General features: G+C 45.2%; 1 protein-coding gene across 1 annotated transcript in view; it reads right to left on the bottom strand.

Moving 5' to 3' along the window:
• CTNNBL1 (catenin beta like 1) overlaps positions 1-20,030 on the bottom strand; it is a 170,546-nt gene that overhangs the window by 127,299 nt on the left and 23,217 nt on the right. Inside the window, exon 2 of the mRNA XM_070051853.1 lies at positions 2,254-2,442. Coding sequence (XP_069907954.1) covers positions 2,254-2,442 — 189 coding nt within the window. The remainder of the gene's footprint in view (positions 1-2,253; positions 2,443-20,030) is intronic.

Below are 20,030 nucleotides of genomic sequence, written 5' to 3' on the forward strand. Positions count from 1 at the left end.
GTCAATTCATCCATTTGGCACTGGGAACATAATCCTACATCCCTCACCTGACCTATACAAGGCAGGTCTGGCAGGGCCCGGATCGCTCCAGCCCCAAACCAGAGCAAACACCCCGGTGCTGCTGGCCCATGTCTACCTGTTCACTGCTAATTCTCTAGCATCTGGCACATAGAAGGTGCCCAGTAAAGATCTGATGGAGGGAAGCGGGGAGGGGGGTACAGGAAAACGTTACCTGTGTCTTTCAAGGTCATAGAAAGAGTTAAAGAAAGGTTGTATATAAAATTGCTTGTGCGCTATATTAAAGGACACAGTTCTCAGTAGTACCCAACGTCCCGCCCCACATTTCGAGGAGAGGGTCAGGCACTTCCACGCACCATCAGAACCCCTGCTTCTCTTTCCCTTGGCTAACACGTCACCACCACTGGTAGTGTTCCTCCAGCTCTCGTGGGATTTCCGAAGTCCTAATCTCTCCAGGGTCTGGCCTTCTCCCCTTTAATTTCCCTCCAAAACTGGGGAAAACCCGAATTATCAGTCTTAGTCAGCGGCCACAGCAGTTTCTCCAATAGCTCAACGTCAGAAACCGGAGGGAGATTTCAGAAAGATGAATGCTGGGGATGTAGCACAAAAAGAACAATAATATTTTACAAGCACACGTGACTTCGCGAGGGCAAACATCACTTGTTTTTCATCAGATGGGACTTTGGTGGCAGTGAGGAAATAACTCCCAGACCTGCAGCCCTCCGTGTGTCATCTGTATGAAGCGATCTCTTTTTCTCTGTCCCTTAACAGAAGGCCTGGTCCCACATTACATTCTCCCAGGCTAGAAACCACTTACCTATGACAGCTACTACCGTAACCCACTAGCACCAGTCTTTGCCCTACATGCGAATTGTACCTGCCAATTAACGGCTGCTGCAGGGCTGAGAGCTGAGCAGAAGCTGGGGAGGAGGAGGGGAGGAGGGTGTGCTGCACACAGTTTGTCTAAATCCTGGCAAGGCTGCTGCCCTCAGAGGAAACTCAAGATGGCTTCCTGCCACGCTTTTCCAGAGAGCCACCACCTTTTAGGGGCAGACTCCAAATTAGCACTGGTACAAGTCCTACAAGTCCTAACAAGGAAAGAGCTACCGCCAGAACACAGGAAAGCCTTCGTGGCATACGAATCCATGTCTCTCTCCCCTCAGACTTGTGCTCCAGCCTCGTTTTTAAATCCAAACTTAGCAGCGTGTCTTTGAGGGAAGCAAAAAACAGCTGGCTCTTAAGAATCTATTTCCATAATTCATCTTGAACAAAATGCCAACGTGAAACAACACACAAGCTGATGCTTAAGGATTTACAAAGACACAGAGGTAAGGTCATTTTGTTTTTTTTTTTTTGTCTTTTTTTTTTTTTTTTTTTTTTTTGGACAGGCAGAGTGGACAGAGAGAGAGACAGAGAGAAAGGTCTCCCTTTGCCATTGGTTCACCCTCCAATGGCTGCTGTGGCCGGCACGCTGCAGCCGGCGCACCATGCTGATCTGCAGGCAGGAGCCAGGTGCTTCTCCTGGTCTCCCATGGGGTGCAGGGCCCAAGCACTTGGGCCATCCTCCACTGCCTTCCCGGGCCACAGCAGAGAGCTGGCCTGGAAGAGGGGCAACCGGGACAGAATCCGGCGCCCCAACCGGGACTAGAACCCGGTGTGCCGGCACCGCTAGGCAGAGGATTAGCCTTTTGAGCTGCGGCGCCGGCCAGGTCATTTTGTTTTTAATCACTGATATTTCGCCTCTATTCTCCTCAGCTTCATTCAGGTATGCATTCAATAAATATTTATTAAGGGCCGACCAGGAGCTAGGCACTGCTCGGAGGGCCAGGGATAGAGCCGTGTACCTACCAGAGCCAGTCCCTGTCTTCGTGGGAGGTTGGGGGAAGGACAAGGGTTTCCAGTCACGACAGGCACTGTCAGGACAATACAGGGCATGAGGTGATGAGAGAAGGAGAGGACGGCTTTGCCAGGTGCCTGGGAGGCAGCCGGGACTTCTTGGAGGAGGCAACACCTGCACTGAGCCTGATGAGAAGCAGCTGCCTATGTGCCCTAAGGACAGAGGCCCACACAACCTTCCCATCAGTGCTATGGAGGGAGAATTCTTAGCCCCATTTTACAGATGCAGCTGGAACGTTCAAGTCAAGTATCTGGTCCCAACTGACCCTTTACAGACACAGGGTGGGGGCAGCCCAGTCGGTGCCCTCCCAGCTCCCCCTGTCGCCCGCTGCCCGTTACCTCTTCCTCCTCGTCCTCCCCATCTCTGTCGATAATCTGAAGCAGCCGTTTTTTGTCGTCATCGGCTTCCTCCACCACCGTCAGCTCCTCCTCCCGGTAGCGGCCGCGCTCCCGAGGGCCAGCTTGTTTCCGGCGCGTCTTCAGCTCCTCTTCTTCGTCATCCCGGGGACGTTTTGTGCCCCTGTTGGGCTGAAAAAGAGAGGAGAGAAACACGGGGATTTAGAGCTGGAAAAGCCATAGAAAAGCCTAGACGGGACACGTCCTGAAGCTTTCAGGACCGGCCCGGAGAGTGCCAAGCACGGAGTCTCCCCGGGGCAGGGAGAGCGCGCCTCGTCCCTCAGCAGACCCTCCAAGTCTCTCAGTGCCACGTGCATTAGTGGCTTTTTTAACAGAATCGTTTTCATATGCGTTTTTACCACTTCCTGAACGTTCCTAAGTGTACAGAAATCACAAGGAACAAAGCCGCCGCGGGATGGGGCCCCTGGGGTAGGCTAAGATGCAACCCCCAGAACTACCCCTTAGCATGCGGTTTTGATTTATGTCTAAGAAAGATCATGAAGCCTTTTTTACAGTTACTCGCAAGTAGTTCAAAGACAGAATATCACCTATGTCAACCCCATAGCCTACTGTACGCCCAAATTTCACTTTACAGAAGAACTGAATGAGGCCCGGAGGCCCAGCAGAGGATCTCAAAAGAGGACACATAAATGGCCAACGGATCAGGTAGGAATGCTCATCACTAATGACCAGGGAAATGCAAACGAGAACCACAATGAGAACTCAGCGCCTGTTACCAAAAAGGTAAAAGATAACGTGTACTGGGGCCCGTGCAGAGGAAAGGGAACCCCCGTGTGATGTTGCAGGGAGTGTAAATTAACAGCCACTATGGAAGCAACTCTGGAGCTTTCTCAGGAAACGAAAAACAGAGTCACTGTGTGACCCCACAATCCCACTTCTGCACAGGTCTCCAAAGGAAGGAAACCAGAGTGCTGAAGAGACACCTGCACTTGCGTGTTCGCTACAGCATTACTCACAATAGCTAAGACACGGAAGCAACACAGATGTCCTGTCAGCAATGGATGGATAAAGAAAATGTGGTCCATGAACACAGTGGAATATTATTCAGCCTTGAAAACAGGGGAGGGGCAGGCACTGTGGAGCAGCTGGGTAAAGCCCTGGCCTGAAGCGCCGGCATCCTATATGGGCGCCGGTTCTAGTTCAGACTGCTCCTCTTCCAATCCAGCTCTCTGCTGTGGCCTGGGAAAGCAGTGGAAGATGGCCCAAGTCCTTGGTGTCTTGCACCATGTGGGAGACCCGGAAGAAGCTCCTGGCTCCTGACTTCAGATCGGTGCAGCTCCGGCCATTGTGGCCATCTGGGGAGTGAACCAGTGGATGGAAGACCTCTCTCTCTGTCTCTACCTCTCTTGGTAACTATCTTTCAAATAAATAAAATAAATCTTAAAAAAAAAAAGAGGAAATTCTGTCATTTGTGACAATATGGATGAATCTAGAGCACATTATGCTAAGTGCAAAAAGCCAGGCACAGAAAGACAAATACTGTGTGGTCTCACTTATCTATGGATTCTAACAAAGCTGAGTTCATATAGGTACAGAGTAGAATGGCAGTACCAGAATCTTGGGGCGGAGGGAATACTGCAGGTAGATGGAAAAGGGATGATGTTGATCAAAGGGCACAACGTTTCAGTTAGAGATGAGGAACATGCTTTATCGAGCTACTACACAGAGTGGTGACTAATAAATAATGCTCTACAGATCTCAAACTTGCTAAAGAGTAGGGTTTTTTTTTTGGTTTTTTTTTTTTTTTTTTTTTTGACAGGTAGAGTTAGTGAGAGAGAAAGACAGAGAGAAAGGTCTTCCTTCCATTGGTTCACCCCACAAATGGCAGCCATGGCAGGCATGCTGCGCTGATCCAAAGCCAGGAGCCAGGTGCCTCCCCCTGGTCTCCCATGCGGGTGCAGGGCCCAAACACTTGGGCCATCCTCCACTGCCTTCCCGGGCCACAGCAGAGAGCTGGACTGGAAGAGGGGCAGCTGGGACTAGAACCCGGAGCCCATATGGGATGCCGGCACCGCAGGCAGAGGATTAGCCAGGTGAGCCACGGCACCGGCCCTAAAGAGTAGGTCTTAAACATTTTCACTGCACCACAGTGCCGACCCCGTATCTGATCTTAAAATTTGTTTATCTTCATTTTATTTGAGAAGCAGAAGGGGAAAGGGGGGGGAGGGGGGGGAGGAGGAAGGAAGAGAGGGAGAAGGAAAGGGAGAGGGAGAGAGAATGAGAATGAGAATCTTCCATCCACTGGTTTACTCCTCAAAAGCCTGCAACAGCTACCACTGGGCCAGGCTGAAGCCAGCAGGCAGGAACTCCATCCAGGTCCACTTATGGGTGGCAGAGACCCAAGTACTTGAGCCACCATCACCACTGCCTGCCAGGGCATGCAGTAACAGAAAACAGAGTAGCTAGGACCCAAACCAAGCACTCTGCAAGAGGTGCCACCCACAGGTGTCCCAAGCAGCAACACTTGCCCTCAAATCAGGCTGATTTGACCATTCTACAGTTGTAAGTGTGTCGAAATATCACACTGAATCCCATAAATACACAATTATTATTTGCCTGTTAAAAATAAACTTTTAATAAATGCAATCAAACAAAAGATGCAGGAGCCAGGTTATTTACCCGAAGTCAGAAAACCAATCATTAAGGCAGAGGTGCTAACAGATTTAGCACTTCCTGATTCCTACTCCGAGGCTGTTTCCTCCATCCTCTGGACTCACTTTGCCTTTTATACTGCGATTCATGAAGGAGTCCCAACTGCTGCTTTCCATTAAATTCGAATGCGACAGGGCACTGCTGAAAAGGGCACGAGAGGTGCACCAGGCACCCAGTGGCCCAGCGTCTCTGTGCAGCTGAACTCACTGTCAGGGCCACGCCCAGAACATCCTTCCCCCCTCCTACAAATGGAGGTTGTCATAACCCTTTACCCTATTAACTCCAAAAGGCTGCTCTGAAAGTGAAAGAACTCTAAGCTCTTAACAGTACTACAAATAAATAAAATTACCACCAAGGAATAATTTACACATGATCCTATCTTCCCTAGCAAAACCTTTCTGTTAAAGAAAAGGCTCGCTGCAGAATCTAACTGATGAGACAGGGTGCTGTGTGCTAGGTGCACACAGACACAAATGCCACGTTCACTGCCAGCCTGCTAAGTTGTTTGGTAATAACAGACAAATCTCTATTATTCACGTTACACATCTCACCTTGTCACTGTTACTGAACTGCACTATGCCAGCGGTGGAAATCCAGTCCCATCTATATTCATGCATCCTGCTGCTTCCACATACCAGGTGCTCCAGCAAGTCTGAGCAGATGACATTGCTTGGAAAACGCACATCAGACAATTTCGTTTCTGGGGTACCACCTGCTATTTTTCACTCTCTTCCTAGTCTAACTGGGATAGGTTACAATTTCATGTGAACACATCTTATTTCCACAAGCACAAAAATTACAAATATCTACTATCATCATCATCTTTCAAAAAGCAAGGAAGAGGAAATCAACACTGCTAGTAACCGCAGAATGCAAGAACAAGGAGGTGGTGTTTTCCCCTTCCCAGGAGAAGAAGGGAAGGCAGCTTCAACCTAAAGGAGAGCAGGTTTCAAATCAGAAATCTGTAGCTCCCCAGCAGGTAAGAACTTCAACCCTCGGGGAACATCCATTCTTTCAGGCTCATAAAACAAGGCCTGCTGTGATTCTGATTAGCGTGAGCCTGCTGCAGCAGCCCAGCCAAGGCTGAGCCCAGAGTCCCCCACGGAAGATTTCCGGATTGTTCATCTCTGAGGGCAGAGAGAAAAGGCAGTGGACCTCACTTAAAAGGAAAAACCTAAACACTGCACAGTTAAGAAATGCAAAACAGAGGTAACCCTGGCAATGTCTCTTGCAAAGAGACCTTCCAATCCACTTCCTGAAAATGAGCGTTCCAGGGAATGGGCAGCAGTGTTCTTGTACAGCTTGGACCTCCAGGCCAGCTCAGGGGAGAAGCGGCTACCAGCTCTGCTACACAAGCAGGGAGATAGGATGCCTGGGACCCTCCAATCAACTCTGGGAAAGGTGACTTGACGCCTTCTGAGAGTTGACCATGTTCTCTGGAAAGCATGCTCATCTAATGTGACGCCAGGACCCTTACTGAGACAAAGTGGGGACATTTTCAGACAGGAACACATATCCCTAAGGACAGGTAAGTCTTACAAGAGCCTGGTTAAGGTATTATTTGTTAAATCATTAGTTCGACAAATAATTTAAGAATCCTAAGGCTTAAGGGCACCCCAAATGTAATCAGCAGTCCCAGGGTTCCAGTAGAGTCATGTCTAAGTGGGGACACAGGGAGAGATGGGACCAGTGTGGATTCCTGGGAGACAAACCGCTTTGCTAACCTTCATAAATAGCCTAAGAAGTGCATCCCTAAGAGTGTAGCCTTTAGGTTCTTAACTCTCTGCAACCTTCTTCCTCCCCAGAACTCCGAGGCAGGGCAGAGCTCATTAAGACCCTCGGATATGGCCTCTTCATCAACACAACAGCTCCCCCTCCTTCTCCAATAAGTGGAAAGGCCCTGCAAAGGCCCGGATATATTTTGCTTCAGCAAAGAGCCAAGGGAAAACTTTAAAGAATTTCTCCTCTTTACTTCTTTCCTCCACCTTTAATTAACTCCTTTTTCAAACCCAAACATTGCAAATAGAGAAGTTTCTACTCATTTCTCAGACCTGACCACACTGAGTAAATCATGGCTAGAATTAACTTCTTCAACAAATATTTATTACATAGTGCCAATTACATACAAGGCATTCTGCTCAGTTCTGGGCACATATGTATGAAGAAGACAATACTGCACAAGGTTGGTATTATGGGGTAGTGGCTAAAACCGCCACCTGTGATGCTGGCATCCCAAATGAGTGCTTGTTTGAGTCCACTCAGATCCAGCTCCCTGCTAATGCACCTGGGAAAAGCAGCAGAAGATGGCCCAAGTGTTTGGGCCTCTGTCACTGACATGGGAGACCCAAATGAAGCTCCTTGCTCCTGGTTTCAGTCTGGTTCAATCCTGGCTATTATTGCCATCTGGGGAATGAACCAACAGATGGAAGATCTCTCTCTTCTCTCTTCTCTCTCTTTGTCTCTCCTCTCTCTGTGTGACTCTTTCAAATAAATAAATACATCTTAAGAAAAAAAAAAGACAAATACTGCCTTGCTACTACAGTTTAAAGGTCTAGGGCAGGAGGTTAGCACTATGGCGTAGCAGGTTAAGCTTTTACCAGCAGTGCCAGCATCCCATTTGGGAGCTGGTTCAAGTCGCAGCTGCTCCGCTTCCAATCCAGCTCCCAGCTAATGTGCTTGGGAAGCAGCAGATGGACCAAGTGCTTGAGCCCCTGCACCAACATGGGAGACCTGGATGAAGTTCCTGGCTCCTGGCTTTAGCCTGACCCAGCCCTGGCTGCGCAGCCATTTGGACAGTGAACCATATGATGGAAGATATCTCTCTAACTCTTTCAAATAAATAAATCTTTAAAAAAAAAAAAGTCTAGGATAGAATATACAATCAAAATACAGTGTAAGCCACTATAATTTACAAAAACTTTACTAGCCACATTTAAAAAATAAAGATAAAATTAATTTTAATAATAGTTTATTTTTTTAAATGTTTATTTATGTTTCATTTATTTGAAAGGCAAAAACAGAGAGAGGGAGGGACAGGGACAGGCAGAAAGAGATCTTCCTTCTTCTGGTTCATTCCTAACAACAACTAAGGCTGGGCCAGGCTGCAGTCAGGAACTTGAAACTCATCAGGGTCTCCCACATGGATGGTGGGGACCCAAGTACTTGAGCCAGCAACAGCTGCCTCTCAGGATGCACATTAGCAAAAGCCAGAATCAAAAGTGCAAACCCAGGCACTCCGCTATGAGACATAGGGATCCCAAATGGCACCTTAACGATAGTACCAAATGCTTGGGCTATTATATTTTCTTTAATCAAAATAACATCAAAATAACACTTCAACATGTAATCAATATCAAAAGTTCCTAACTTGATATTTTATGTTCTTTTTCCATACTAGGTCTTTGGATTCTAGCGCGTATTTTACGTTTGTGGCATATCTTAATATAGGCAGCCTCAACTCAAAAGTCAACAGCCATAGGTGGCTGGTGGCGCTATGACTGAACAGTGCAAGAGGAAAAGGTCTCTAGCTGGGGGATTCCTATTCCCCAACAAAGCCAAAACAGAAGGGTCTTTCTAGCAATACAGACTCAGAACACTCAAGTACTGGCTGCGAAAGGCTCACACTGAAACTCATGGAGCTGACACCCTGACCCAGAAGTAAACTTCTTGCCTATATTTGTGCAATGTTCACCTCTGTGTGCGTGACCCATTACAGAAAACACAACAAGAATTTTGAGTAGGGTAAAGGCCTGCAGCTGTCAAACTGATTTCACCGCCAGGGAGCCAGGAGCTCCTGATCCAGAGAGAGAGAGCCTGACGCAGGCTGTCAGCCAGGTCAGCAGCACAGGCTGAGCGCTCCTTGTGTTGGACACAACCAATCCCAAGAGGCTTCAGCCACTCTTACCAGTCACCTTTGGAGATTAATTTGTTTTGATATCAGAAAGGTATCTGGAATCCCTCAAGATGACGGAATGACAAAAGCAACTGTTCTTAATAAAGTCATTTCTCTGCTTCTGCTGCCCACAGGAGTAGAGAAAAAAAAAATGATTAACTCTTAACTTCTGATGTGCCAGAACATCCGCCTTCCCCATGTTACAGCTTCCTACATTGCCTGTCTCACTCCCAACAGGTGGGGAGTGATGAGTGCTCACCAAGTTTTTGCCACCATCCAACCACACAGCTGGTGGCCTTTCTAGGCCAATGGAACAGTTTCACCTACTCACACCTCACAATGGGCTTCAAGACAATGCACAGGACGCCTGAAGCCTACTGTGTGCAAAGTGTGTGTCTCCATGGATCCCTCTGAAATAGAAATCAACACAACTATATGAAAGCTTGGAAAGGGTTAAAAAATTAAATAAGCATCTGCCTAGGATACTCCCTGCATACCCAGACAATATCCAACCTAAGCTTTAGGTTTCATTTTTCCCTCTCTCTCTCTCTTTTTTTTTTTTTTAATTAAAAAGCAGTGAGAAGCTGTAGCTATAATGAGGGGCTGTGGGAACACGCAGTTATATTGGGCTCAAAGTAATGTACCATAGGAGGAGGCTACATCACCAGAACGAATCCTAAATTAAAACTCCACTATGAAACCAACTCCATTTCCTCTGAGCATGCAATCTATATTATCGCATTTATGGTCTGTCTCGACCTCAATTAGACTTAGAAGTGGGGGGGTGGGGGGGAGGGAACTCCTATAATAAGCAATAATGGTATCACTATGATAAATTATGAAAACACATAAAGCAATTATTAACATGAAGAGCACATTTGTATCAGGAATAACAGTAGAAATGTGTGTATGCCTAAGTATGGCTCATCAATCCAAGCTACCAAGCTAAGGAAGGAGATCATTCAGAAAAGAAACTTTCACATTAAAATTAGAAAAACGATGTTCAATTCTAGAAAGTGGGAAAAGTCAAAGGAGCCTTGTTTCACCTAGAACTAAGGAGCTTAGACACTTCTAAACAGGATCTTCCAAGTGGGCCATGAAGTCCTGTTTCCTAAACAGCAAACAATAGCAAAGACTCAGAAAGCTGAGTGGGAAAAAGATAGCCTGGTTTCTCTCTCCATGGAAGAGGGAAAGCTGAGCCCAGTAGGTTTAAGCAAAGTGTCTGCAGTGAGCAAGAATATAAGACTTCTCATTCCCAATACGATGCTTGTTCCTTCTCTAAACTCACTCAGGACTGCTTGGAAAGTAAATAAGAGGATGTTGAAGCAATCGCCAGTAAACAAAGTTCCATTTAAAATATAAGAACACAGACCAGTTCCTGTTTTAGATAGGAGAGTTCTAACTAGGAGCTATCAACAGGAAAGGCTTCTAATCCATTACGGCTACAGCTAGTGATCCCTAACCTGATTGCAACTGGCGACAGGCTATGTGGACAATGAGTTTTTAAGCCAGATTTTCCTAAATTCACGTCCTGGCCACTATACTTTATTTTTTTTTAATTTATTTTATTTTTTTTTTTCACTATACTTCTTAGCTCTGGAAAATAACTTACCCTTTCTAGTTTTGGACTTTTTCAGTCTGTGAACTGGGCACAATACTTGTTTTGACAGAGACATCTGTATGTATGCATGCACACAAAGGCCCATGCTGTCAATGTGCAGAACACAGTTTGGCCCATAGGAAAAAAATACACAAAGTTCCCTCTCTCTCTGACATACTTGATTCAAAATAAAAACACTCATGGTTGGGAAGGGCCTTGACCATTAGTAGTTAGGTTTTTAAATATGGTCCCTTTTAATTTACCTGACAAGTGGGTAAATTTACCTACCCAAGTCAGCTGTACTTTTTAGTGCCCTCTAGAGATTGAGGAAAGACGCAATGACAACAATCTACTCTGTACCACTTCTTGCTAAATTCGTTTTTAATGTCTACATTCACAGGAGAGAGAGAATTATGTGTTCATTCTGCAGGAAATGCGTGTATACATCTGGATTCACAACCCCTTGCAGTAATTCCAAGGCACGAGAGGCAGTCAGATTTGGAGCATCCCTGGTCTAATGCAATCATTTATAGGAACCCCCTTTTAAAACATCTCTGGCCAGGCAGAGGCTGAGAATTTCCTACGACCACCAGAAACTTACCCTCTCCCTAAACTGCACTTCCTCCCTCTTTGCGTCACCACGTCCAAGAATTTATGCAACTGAGGAGAAACACTTTTTCTTAGAAGTTTCCTTTCTGGTCCCTAATCCTCCTTAAAACCAGCACAGGTGCAGGGTTGGCACTGTGGCACAGCAGCTTAAGCTCCACTAGCGATGCCAGCATCCCACATCAGATGCACTGGTTCAAGCTCCCCTTCAAATCCAGCTTCCTACTCATGTGCCTGGGAAGGCAGTGGATGATGGGCAAGTGCCCGGGCCCCTGCCACCCATTCAGGAGACTAGATGGATTTCAAGTCTCCTGGATTCTGCCTGGACCAGCACCGAGCACTGTAGCCATTTGGGGAGTAAATCACTGGATGGAAGATCGCTCACTCTCTCTTCTTTCTCCTTCCTTTCCTCTGTCTCTCTGTCGCTCTCTTCCTCTATCACTCTGCCTGACAAATAAATAAATCTTTAAGAAAAATAAAAATAAAACAGGTCTAGTCTTGCTTGCACATTTCAAAGACACCAAATTCTTTCAAGACAGCAGACCTATTTATTTCTTCCTTTCCCACTGCCTTTTTCCAGAATAAACATTTTCACTGGGAAGGTGGGTAGGCAGCAGCACAAAATACACATAATTAAATTCCTCCCATTATTTCGGGATTTCACCATTGCAAAGCTTTCTAATACCTCTGGAGATCATTAGACAATATGGACTGTCACAAAACCATGCTTGTGGATGGATTGGCCTAACCAATCTGAAATGCTCAGAAATCATCTGCCATTAACCTCTCTTGATTACCTTTTGTCAGAATAAAAGGGAGTTTTCAAACATTCATTTTTACCAGATGGTAGTGAGTAACTTGACCCAGAAGTTACAGATGAGCTGCAGTAATGAGTTTTCCCCTGCCTTTCCTGGCTGCATATTCACTGGTGACATTTTACAACTAGGACTTCTGGCTCAATCAATATTTGCAGGCATGAAACCTGCCAAAGTTAACATCAGGGCTCCCTTGCAAATTTGCTTAAGGCACAACTGAAAATGCTCATACTCTCTAATGCTGCAACCGCCATCAGCCCAAGTTCATAATTAGAAACTAAAGTCATCAGAGCCAGAAATTTCCACCCACCTCAAAGGGCTGTTGTTGATGACCAAACACAACAGCTTCCCAAGGGACCCAATGTCAACCAGAAAGGCCTACACAAATATAAATCATCATAATTTAAGAAAATATGAGTAAAAACCCCAGATATTCATTTATTTATATACATACAAATCATGCCTTTGCAAATGTATAAGTCTTAAAGCTTCAAAACAAAAAATATCAATGAATCATGGCAACCTACTATCTTTTTTCTGAAGGAAAAACCAGGTACTAAGAACTCAAATCCCAAAGCAAAGTCATTGCAAAACATAAAACAGAACCACCATCTATTCTCAGTTTAAAAAAAATTACAGGAACTGAGACCCCAATAATGACTGGAGAATGCGGTTTTTAATCAATGTCCACAATAAGAAAAAATATCAATGCATCAAAAGTCAAAGTTTCTAATAGTCTCACTTAAAATCAGTAATCTGATTGGCTGACAGGTAAGACAGATGTGATTTACGATTTAAATCACTAGTCATGAAGACTCTCTTTAATCAATTTTTCCTACCCCCAAAAAAATCTTATTCCTTGTTAACACTTGAGTATGTATTCATCTCACCTCCAAACAGTGTTTAGATTTCCTTTTATGAGCACAAACTATACTTTAATGTCCATGATTTACTTTGACATCCTCTCTGATTAATTCTGCAACTGTACCAGAGAGCTCAATGTTGATGCAGTTTCATTATTTGTCAAAACTAACGCAGGCAAAGATACTTGTAAAAATCATTGGAAGGTAAACCACCTCCATTTTAGCAGACTTACTATGAATATGTTTTGTCAGGTTCACCAGAACTATCATCATTCATTCATTCATTCTGGAAGTATTTACTGGGCTAATAGAACCTCAACATCACTCTATTAGGTGCTGAAGGGAATATGAAACATCAATCCAACAGTAATAACAACAGAATAGCACTGATTGAAAAAGAAGTAATATGCTAAAATGCAAACAGCAGCAGACCAATCATCAGAACAGCCTGGGTTTGAGTGAATCACTGAAGAGTCACATGACCTTGAAAAAGTCATCTGACTTACCAGTGCTACATCCACATAAAAATGCTCTGCCCTTGCTCTGCTACCTCAAACGACTTTTAGTAAGATAAGGGATGGCAGGGTGAAACAAGATGAGACAAAAGAGTACAGGCAGATGATCACAAAAGAACAGTGAGTAGCCCAAAAACGTACAGTGGCCCAACCTCATTAGAAATCAGGGAAATGCACATTAAAACTATCAAGTATTGGTAGATGAACACAAAATGAAAAAATTAAAATCTGGCAACACAAAGTGTAAATGAGGATTAGAGAAATAGGAGCTATTGTAACTATTATAACAAGAGCTAATTGAAGGTGCATATATCCTACAATGATCCCAGCAGCTTTACGCCTAGGTATATATAAAGTAGAGGCGTTCTCACACATATACACAGGGGATATTTAAAGAATATTCATTGGAAAGTATTTGCATAAGCAGCAACAGTAAAAAAAAATTGTGGAAATAATAAATCACCAAATTTAGGATGGTGATTGTTTCCAAGGAGAATAAGAAGAAAACAGATCAAGGAGGAATGCACAACAAAATGGGATTAGGGTAGGGAACACTGGAGACTTCAGCTGCAGTTACAATATTTTATTTCTTAAAATAATCTGAAAAATCTGGCTAAATAGAATGGTTACGCACACACACGGGGAACAAAGGGAAGGAAGTAGAAGGGGATCATGCAGAGCAAGTCACGCCCAGCTGGTTGTGGTCCTTTAACCTTGGTATTTCCAAGTAAGGTTGAGAGCTTACAACATGCAATTGGGTACCAAAGTGGTGTTTTTTGTTGTTGTTGTTGTTGTTGTTGTTGTTTTTTTTGGACAGGCAGAGTAGACAGTGAGAGAGAGAGACAGAGAGAAAGGTCTTCCTTTCCGTTGGTTCACCCCCAAATGACCACTACGGCCAGCGCTGTGTCAATCCAAAACCAGGAGCCAGGTGCTTCCTCCTGGTCTCCCTTGCAGGTGCAGGGCCCAAACACTTGGGCCATCCTCCACTGCCTTCCCGGGCCACAGCAGAGAGCTGGACTGGAAGAGGAGCAACGGGGACAGAATCCGGCGCCCCAACCAGGACTAGAACCCGGGGTGCCGGCGCCGCAGGCGGAGGATTAGCCAAGTGACCTGTGGTGCTGGCCTGGGTACCTAAAATTAGCAAGACTTCTCACAAAGTTATTCCAGTGCACAGTTGGAGAGATGTGGACAAATGGTAGACACATAGGTGGAGCTGGTAGAACTGAGGATAGAGTCAACTGCTCAAATTCAAAACAGCAAATGGATAATGTACCTTCCTGGGGAACCATGTGTGGGTCAAAAACAGTTCATTCAGAAAATAGCTGCAGGTTTTGTACATCTCAAATTCAATGAGTCAACAGGATAGCCAGCTTTAAATTTATTTTGTAAGTAAAGACACTTAGAATCCAACTCAGCCACAGTACCATAGCACTGAGTTAGACACACTTTAAAAGAGGCGGGTATTTGACCTAGCAGTTAAGTTGGGTCGGGCTGCCCACACCCCATATTGGAGTGCCTGGGTTCAAAGCCTACTCTGCTCCCAATTCCAGCTTCCTGGGAGGCAACAGGTGATGGCTCACTCAAGTACTTGCATCCTTGCCACGCATGTGGGAGACTTGGATCGAATTCCTGGCTCCTGGATTTGGCCTGGCCCAGTCCTAGCCGTTACAGGCATTTGGGAAGTGAACCAGTACACTTTCTAACAGTGCCAACGAGTAATATTCAGCAAGTAAGCATGGTAAAACTCAAAGAATATTAGTCCAGCTCTGTAATTAACAGAATGTAAGCAAAGGCTCAAAGAAGTGAGAAGACTTGAGCCTGAAGTCAAGGAACCAGGCCTGGAAAGCTACCTCCAACTTTGCAGGAGCAGTAGACACGGCCCCCAGACCCCTTTCTGTGTCCAACTTCACAAACTATCACCTTAGTGGCATACATTCTACCACCTTCCCTGATGCCACCATCTTGCAGCCAACATGAAATTCCCTTCTGATGCTTTCCTGCCCATGCCTTTAGCCAGGTGAGCTTTCTGCAGGTGCCTTTACCTGTTGGAATTTTGCTACCCAGAAGAGCTTAGCATCTTTATAAGATTTCAATAAGAACTCCCTCCCCTAGATTATCTGGAGAACTCACACTAAGGTCCAGTCACCCACAATTTACACCAGTTAAGTCTGAACTTAATCAAATAAAATTTGTTTAATCAAATAAAAATTAGGAGCCAGCATGGTGGTGTAGTAGGCTAAGCCTCCATCTGCAGCACCATATGGGTGCCAGTTCATGTCCCAGCTGTTCCTCTTCTGATTGAGCTCTCCGCTTATGGGGAAAGCAGTGGAAGATGACCCAAGTGCTTGGACCCCTGCACCAGCGTGGGAGACCTGGAAGAAGTTCCTGGCTCCTGGCTTTGGATTGGCTTAGCTCTGGACGTTGCAGCCTTTTGGGGAGTGAACCAACAAATGGAAGACCTCTCTCTCTGTCTCTCCTTCTCTCTGATTGTATCTCTGCCTCTCAAATAAATAAATAAAATTTTTAAATTAAAAAAACAATGGCACCTTCTCCCACCAGTTGCTGGGTGCCCTTGTGTGCAGATGGGGAGAAAATAATGTGCTTTTCTTAAAAAAAAAAATTTAGTATATGGGGGAGCTATTTTAAATTATTTACAGTTTTAAATCAACACTCACATACGATAAATACACTTACTACTTAGGAAGACACCAAGTCCGAATACAATTTAAGTATCTAAGGCAAGGAAGTGGCAGAGGCACTTGGCAAGCAGCAGACCTGTACAGTGGTTCTGCAAGTTCCATGGCACACGCAAGTACACCGACAGGTGTGCAGCCAGCAGAACATTGCCTCTAGCAATGGACAATTTCATTAAGACTGAAGTTGGACAAGGAAATCTTTAATTACTTTTTCTATAAGTTGCCTCTGAGGTCACTGCCAAGACCCAAAACTCCATTTATCTTTCAAACAGAGAGGGTATTGGGAGGAAGTGTATATACCACAGATGGGGGGGGGGGGGGGGAGAGACAATTAAAATGTTCTGAGAAAATAGGAAAGGAGGAAAGAATGATCCAGGGATGCATGAGTGGAAACCGGATCAGGAGTGAGAAATGAAGCACTTAATTCCTTCACAAACACTTGCTCTCTCCTCCCTTAAGGGTTCTCCAAAGCCTAGGACCTTACCTATTACTATTCTGTCTTGTAAAGCTGAGAACTTACCCATAACTCAGTTACCCAATAGCTGCCACTCTTTCTTCAAGGAAGATAGAACTCTCATGGAACTCTGCCCTGAGAATCTCGTTTAGAAGAATACTTTTCAACATTTTGAGCAATATTTGGTGTTTGAAAACTCAGCATGATTACATAACACTTCCCAGCACCTGGGTGGTAATGTACTCCTCTCTGTCTCGCTGGCGCTCTCCTCCCCCCACCCCCGGCCTTGGTTGAATGAAGTACCTACTGTTACAATCTCAATACATACCTGCCTGTTGATGAGTCCATCAAAGACAATGAAAAGAGATGTTTTCATGTCTGCTTTTGTCTAAGATGCACTTTATTTTCCTCAACTCAAAGCTTTTACTATTTCTGGAAGCTTTACAAACCACTAAAGTTAGCAAAATATCCCCATTCCCAATAAAGACAAGAAAGGAGAATGAGTTATTCTTAGATGAGACAGTTCAGTGGCAGCAGTATTTTCTCCAACAGAGAATCCTGATGAGCTGGCCGTGTGGAATATAATCAGATAGAATTCTCTGGAAGTCTGAGTAGGGGCCTGTTGGCCACCTATAAATTCCTCCTATAAGTGCTGTCCCCATCACCACACTCCCTCTCAGGGAGGCTATAAGGTTGATTTCAAAGTGATTTTAAACTAACACCTGCTCAGGTCAAGAACATTTTAAGAAACTCAATTTCCCAGCAAAGGCATCTAGCAGACCAAATAGGAAAATGCATTCTTCTTTGCTGGGTAGGAAGAAACTCTGCAAGGATAAGACTAAAAAATAAGTGTCCTTTACACAAAAATAAATAAATAATAGAGGCGTGGGTGTTGTGGCATGGCAGACTAAGTTGCTGCTTGGGACACCCAAATCCCATACTGGAGTGGCTGCTTTGAGTCCTGGCCACTCCACTTCCAAGCCACCTTTGTGATAATGCATATCCTGGGAGGCAGCAGATGTTGGTTCAAGTACTTGAGTCCCTGTCACCCAAGTAGAAGACCCAAATGGAGTTCCTGGCTCTTGGCTTTAACCTGGCCTGGCCCTAGCTGCTTCAGGCATTGGGAGAGTGAACCAGGGGGTGAAAAAAAATCTCTCTCCAGCCACCCATCTCAATCTCAACCTCCATCACTCTGCCTTTCAAACAAACAAATAAATCTGTAAAAATAAATAGAAAATAATTGTTTGGAACCATCTCCTCCACATTTAACATTTTCTTTGAAGACTGGCAGACTTAAGGTACCCAAAAAAGAAAAAAAAAAAAAAAGCCCTTATGAACTGACTGTCTTTAAACAAGTTGTCTAGGGTTATTGTTGTGGTGCCAGGGTTAAACCCCAGCCTTTGTTACCAGCATCCCATAACAGAACACTTGCTGAAAGTGTATTTGTGCTCTACTTCTAACCCAGCTCCCTGCTAATGCACCTGGGAAGGCAGTGGAGGATGGTCCAAATGCTTGGGCCCCTGACCAGACCTAGCCACTGTAGCCATTGGGGAGTGAACAAGCAGATAGATTTCTCTCTCCTCAACTCAAAGCTTTTGCTATTTCTAGAAGCTTTACAAACCACTAAAGCTAGCAAACCACTAAAGTGGCTCTCCCTCTTTCTCTGTCACTCTGCCTTTCAAATAAATAAGACTTTAAAAAAAAGGTGTTTCAACAGTGCAAAAGCACTTGTTTTCAGCATGATACAGACAGCATTATGTGTTACTACGGCTCCACTTCCTGATAAAGAAAAGCAAATTTTCATAAGCAAGTTTCATCGGTGGGTGAATCTCTGGTCTGCTACAACCAACTCTAAGAGAGCCATCAAGGCAAACTACCCATTAGCTGTCAATTTAGAGAGACTTCAGGAAGGCAGCCCCAGAGTGCCGCTGATACCTTCTCAACAACCTCTTAATCTCGTTCATAACACCTGTGTTAAAGCAGCCTGACATCAATTCTATTCACTTGTCTCAGACTGAAATTACTTGGAAACCTGAGAATTCCAGTAAACACAAAAGAGCACAGAGAGATGCAGGGCCTGAAACATCGTGTACTCAAGGGGTGGCAGCCACCTCGTTTAAGCAAAGCTGCCCAAGTGAGCCAGGATGGACCTCAAAAGGCAAAGCCAGACAGAAATCTCACAAAGAACGTAAGAGGCACTGAGGTCACAGAAGGGTGGGGTTAAAAAAAAAAAAAAAGTCACACAGATCTCCTGCAGCTCCCTAAGCGATTCCCCACATCATGTAACAGTTACCATGCACCGGATGCCTACTCCATACCAGGAGCCTAAAAGTTCCTCACCCTTCCAACTGTCTCATAATGCTTCCAAGCCAGTGACACCACTCCCCACTTCCACAAGTGAGAAGGCACAGGCACAGGTGGTGGGCAGAGTGACTTGCCCAAGGTCAAGAGCTAGAAAATGGTGGCGACAAGATTCAGACCCTGAAATGAGCCTGAGCCGAAAGCTCTGGCACTGTCCAGAACAGCACACTCCCAACATGTGATTGGGGATTCGTCCAGCCTTAACTGATTGCTGTGCTTGCTACAGATACATTTCCTGAGGCTCCTTAAATGCAAGCGAACTGTGAGCTCTAGAACTTTCTAGTTTAGAAATTCATGTGTCCTAGCCATGTGCAAAGCATAAAACCTATAGGAAATGGATGCTATAGATGCCACACTAATCAGGGAGGCATGGTGCAGAGAAGGGAATGGATTTTGGCAATCAAGACACCTGTGTTTGGGACTGGTGCTGTGGCATAGCGGGTAGGGCCACCGCCTGCAGTGCCAGAGTCCCATGTGGCCACCGGTTCAAGTCCCAGCTGCTCCACTTCCAATCCAGCTCTCTGCTGTAGCTGAGGAAAGCAATGGAAGATGGCCCAAGTTCTTGGGCCCCTGAACCCGCGCGTTAGAGACCCAGGGAAGGCTCCTGGCCCCTGACTGGCTCAGCTCCAACCACTGTGGCCAGTTGGGGAGTGAACCAGGGGATGGAAGGAAGGACCCCCACCCCCGCGCCTCGCGTGGTTCTTTCAAATAAATAAATAAATCTTTAAAAAAAAAAAAAAACAACCCTGTGTTTGTTGTCACCAGTGTGCGACCTTGAACACATCACCCATTTCTGCCTTAGGTTCACCTATAGAGAAAGCCCTACAGTGTTGTGGGATACTATGTGGAAGTGCCTAACCCAGAAAAGTACTCAGCAAATGTTAAAAGAGAAAGAAAACATCAAACTGAAATGAATATGCCAGATCCAACCAACACAAATAAAGCCAAATCTGCTTGTTCTGGGTGAGCTCTTGTTTTGGCCTATAATGCTGAGTGAAGAGAAAACAGCAATATGGCCCACAGCTGACTTGCAGAGATCTTTGGCAAATAAGTGAATCAAGCACTTTCTTGCTTTAGAGTCGGAGACAGCCATGGTCTTTAAAGGAAATGCCAATCAACCCCTAGCTTACTACAGTGATCGAACCAGGCTTTCTATGAAGCTCAGCCACTGTTACTTAAGGCAACTGTCAGCCAACCCAGAGTCCCCTCTGACTAGGGCCACCTTCATTCACAAACACAGCTGAA

The sequence above is a fragment of the Oryctolagus cuniculus genome, chromosome 11, assembly GCF_964237555.1.
Source record: "Oryctolagus cuniculus chromosome 11, mOryCun1.1, whole genome shotgun sequence".
Lineage (NCBI taxonomy): Eukaryota > Metazoa > Chordata > Mammalia > Lagomorpha > Leporidae > Oryctolagus > Oryctolagus cuniculus.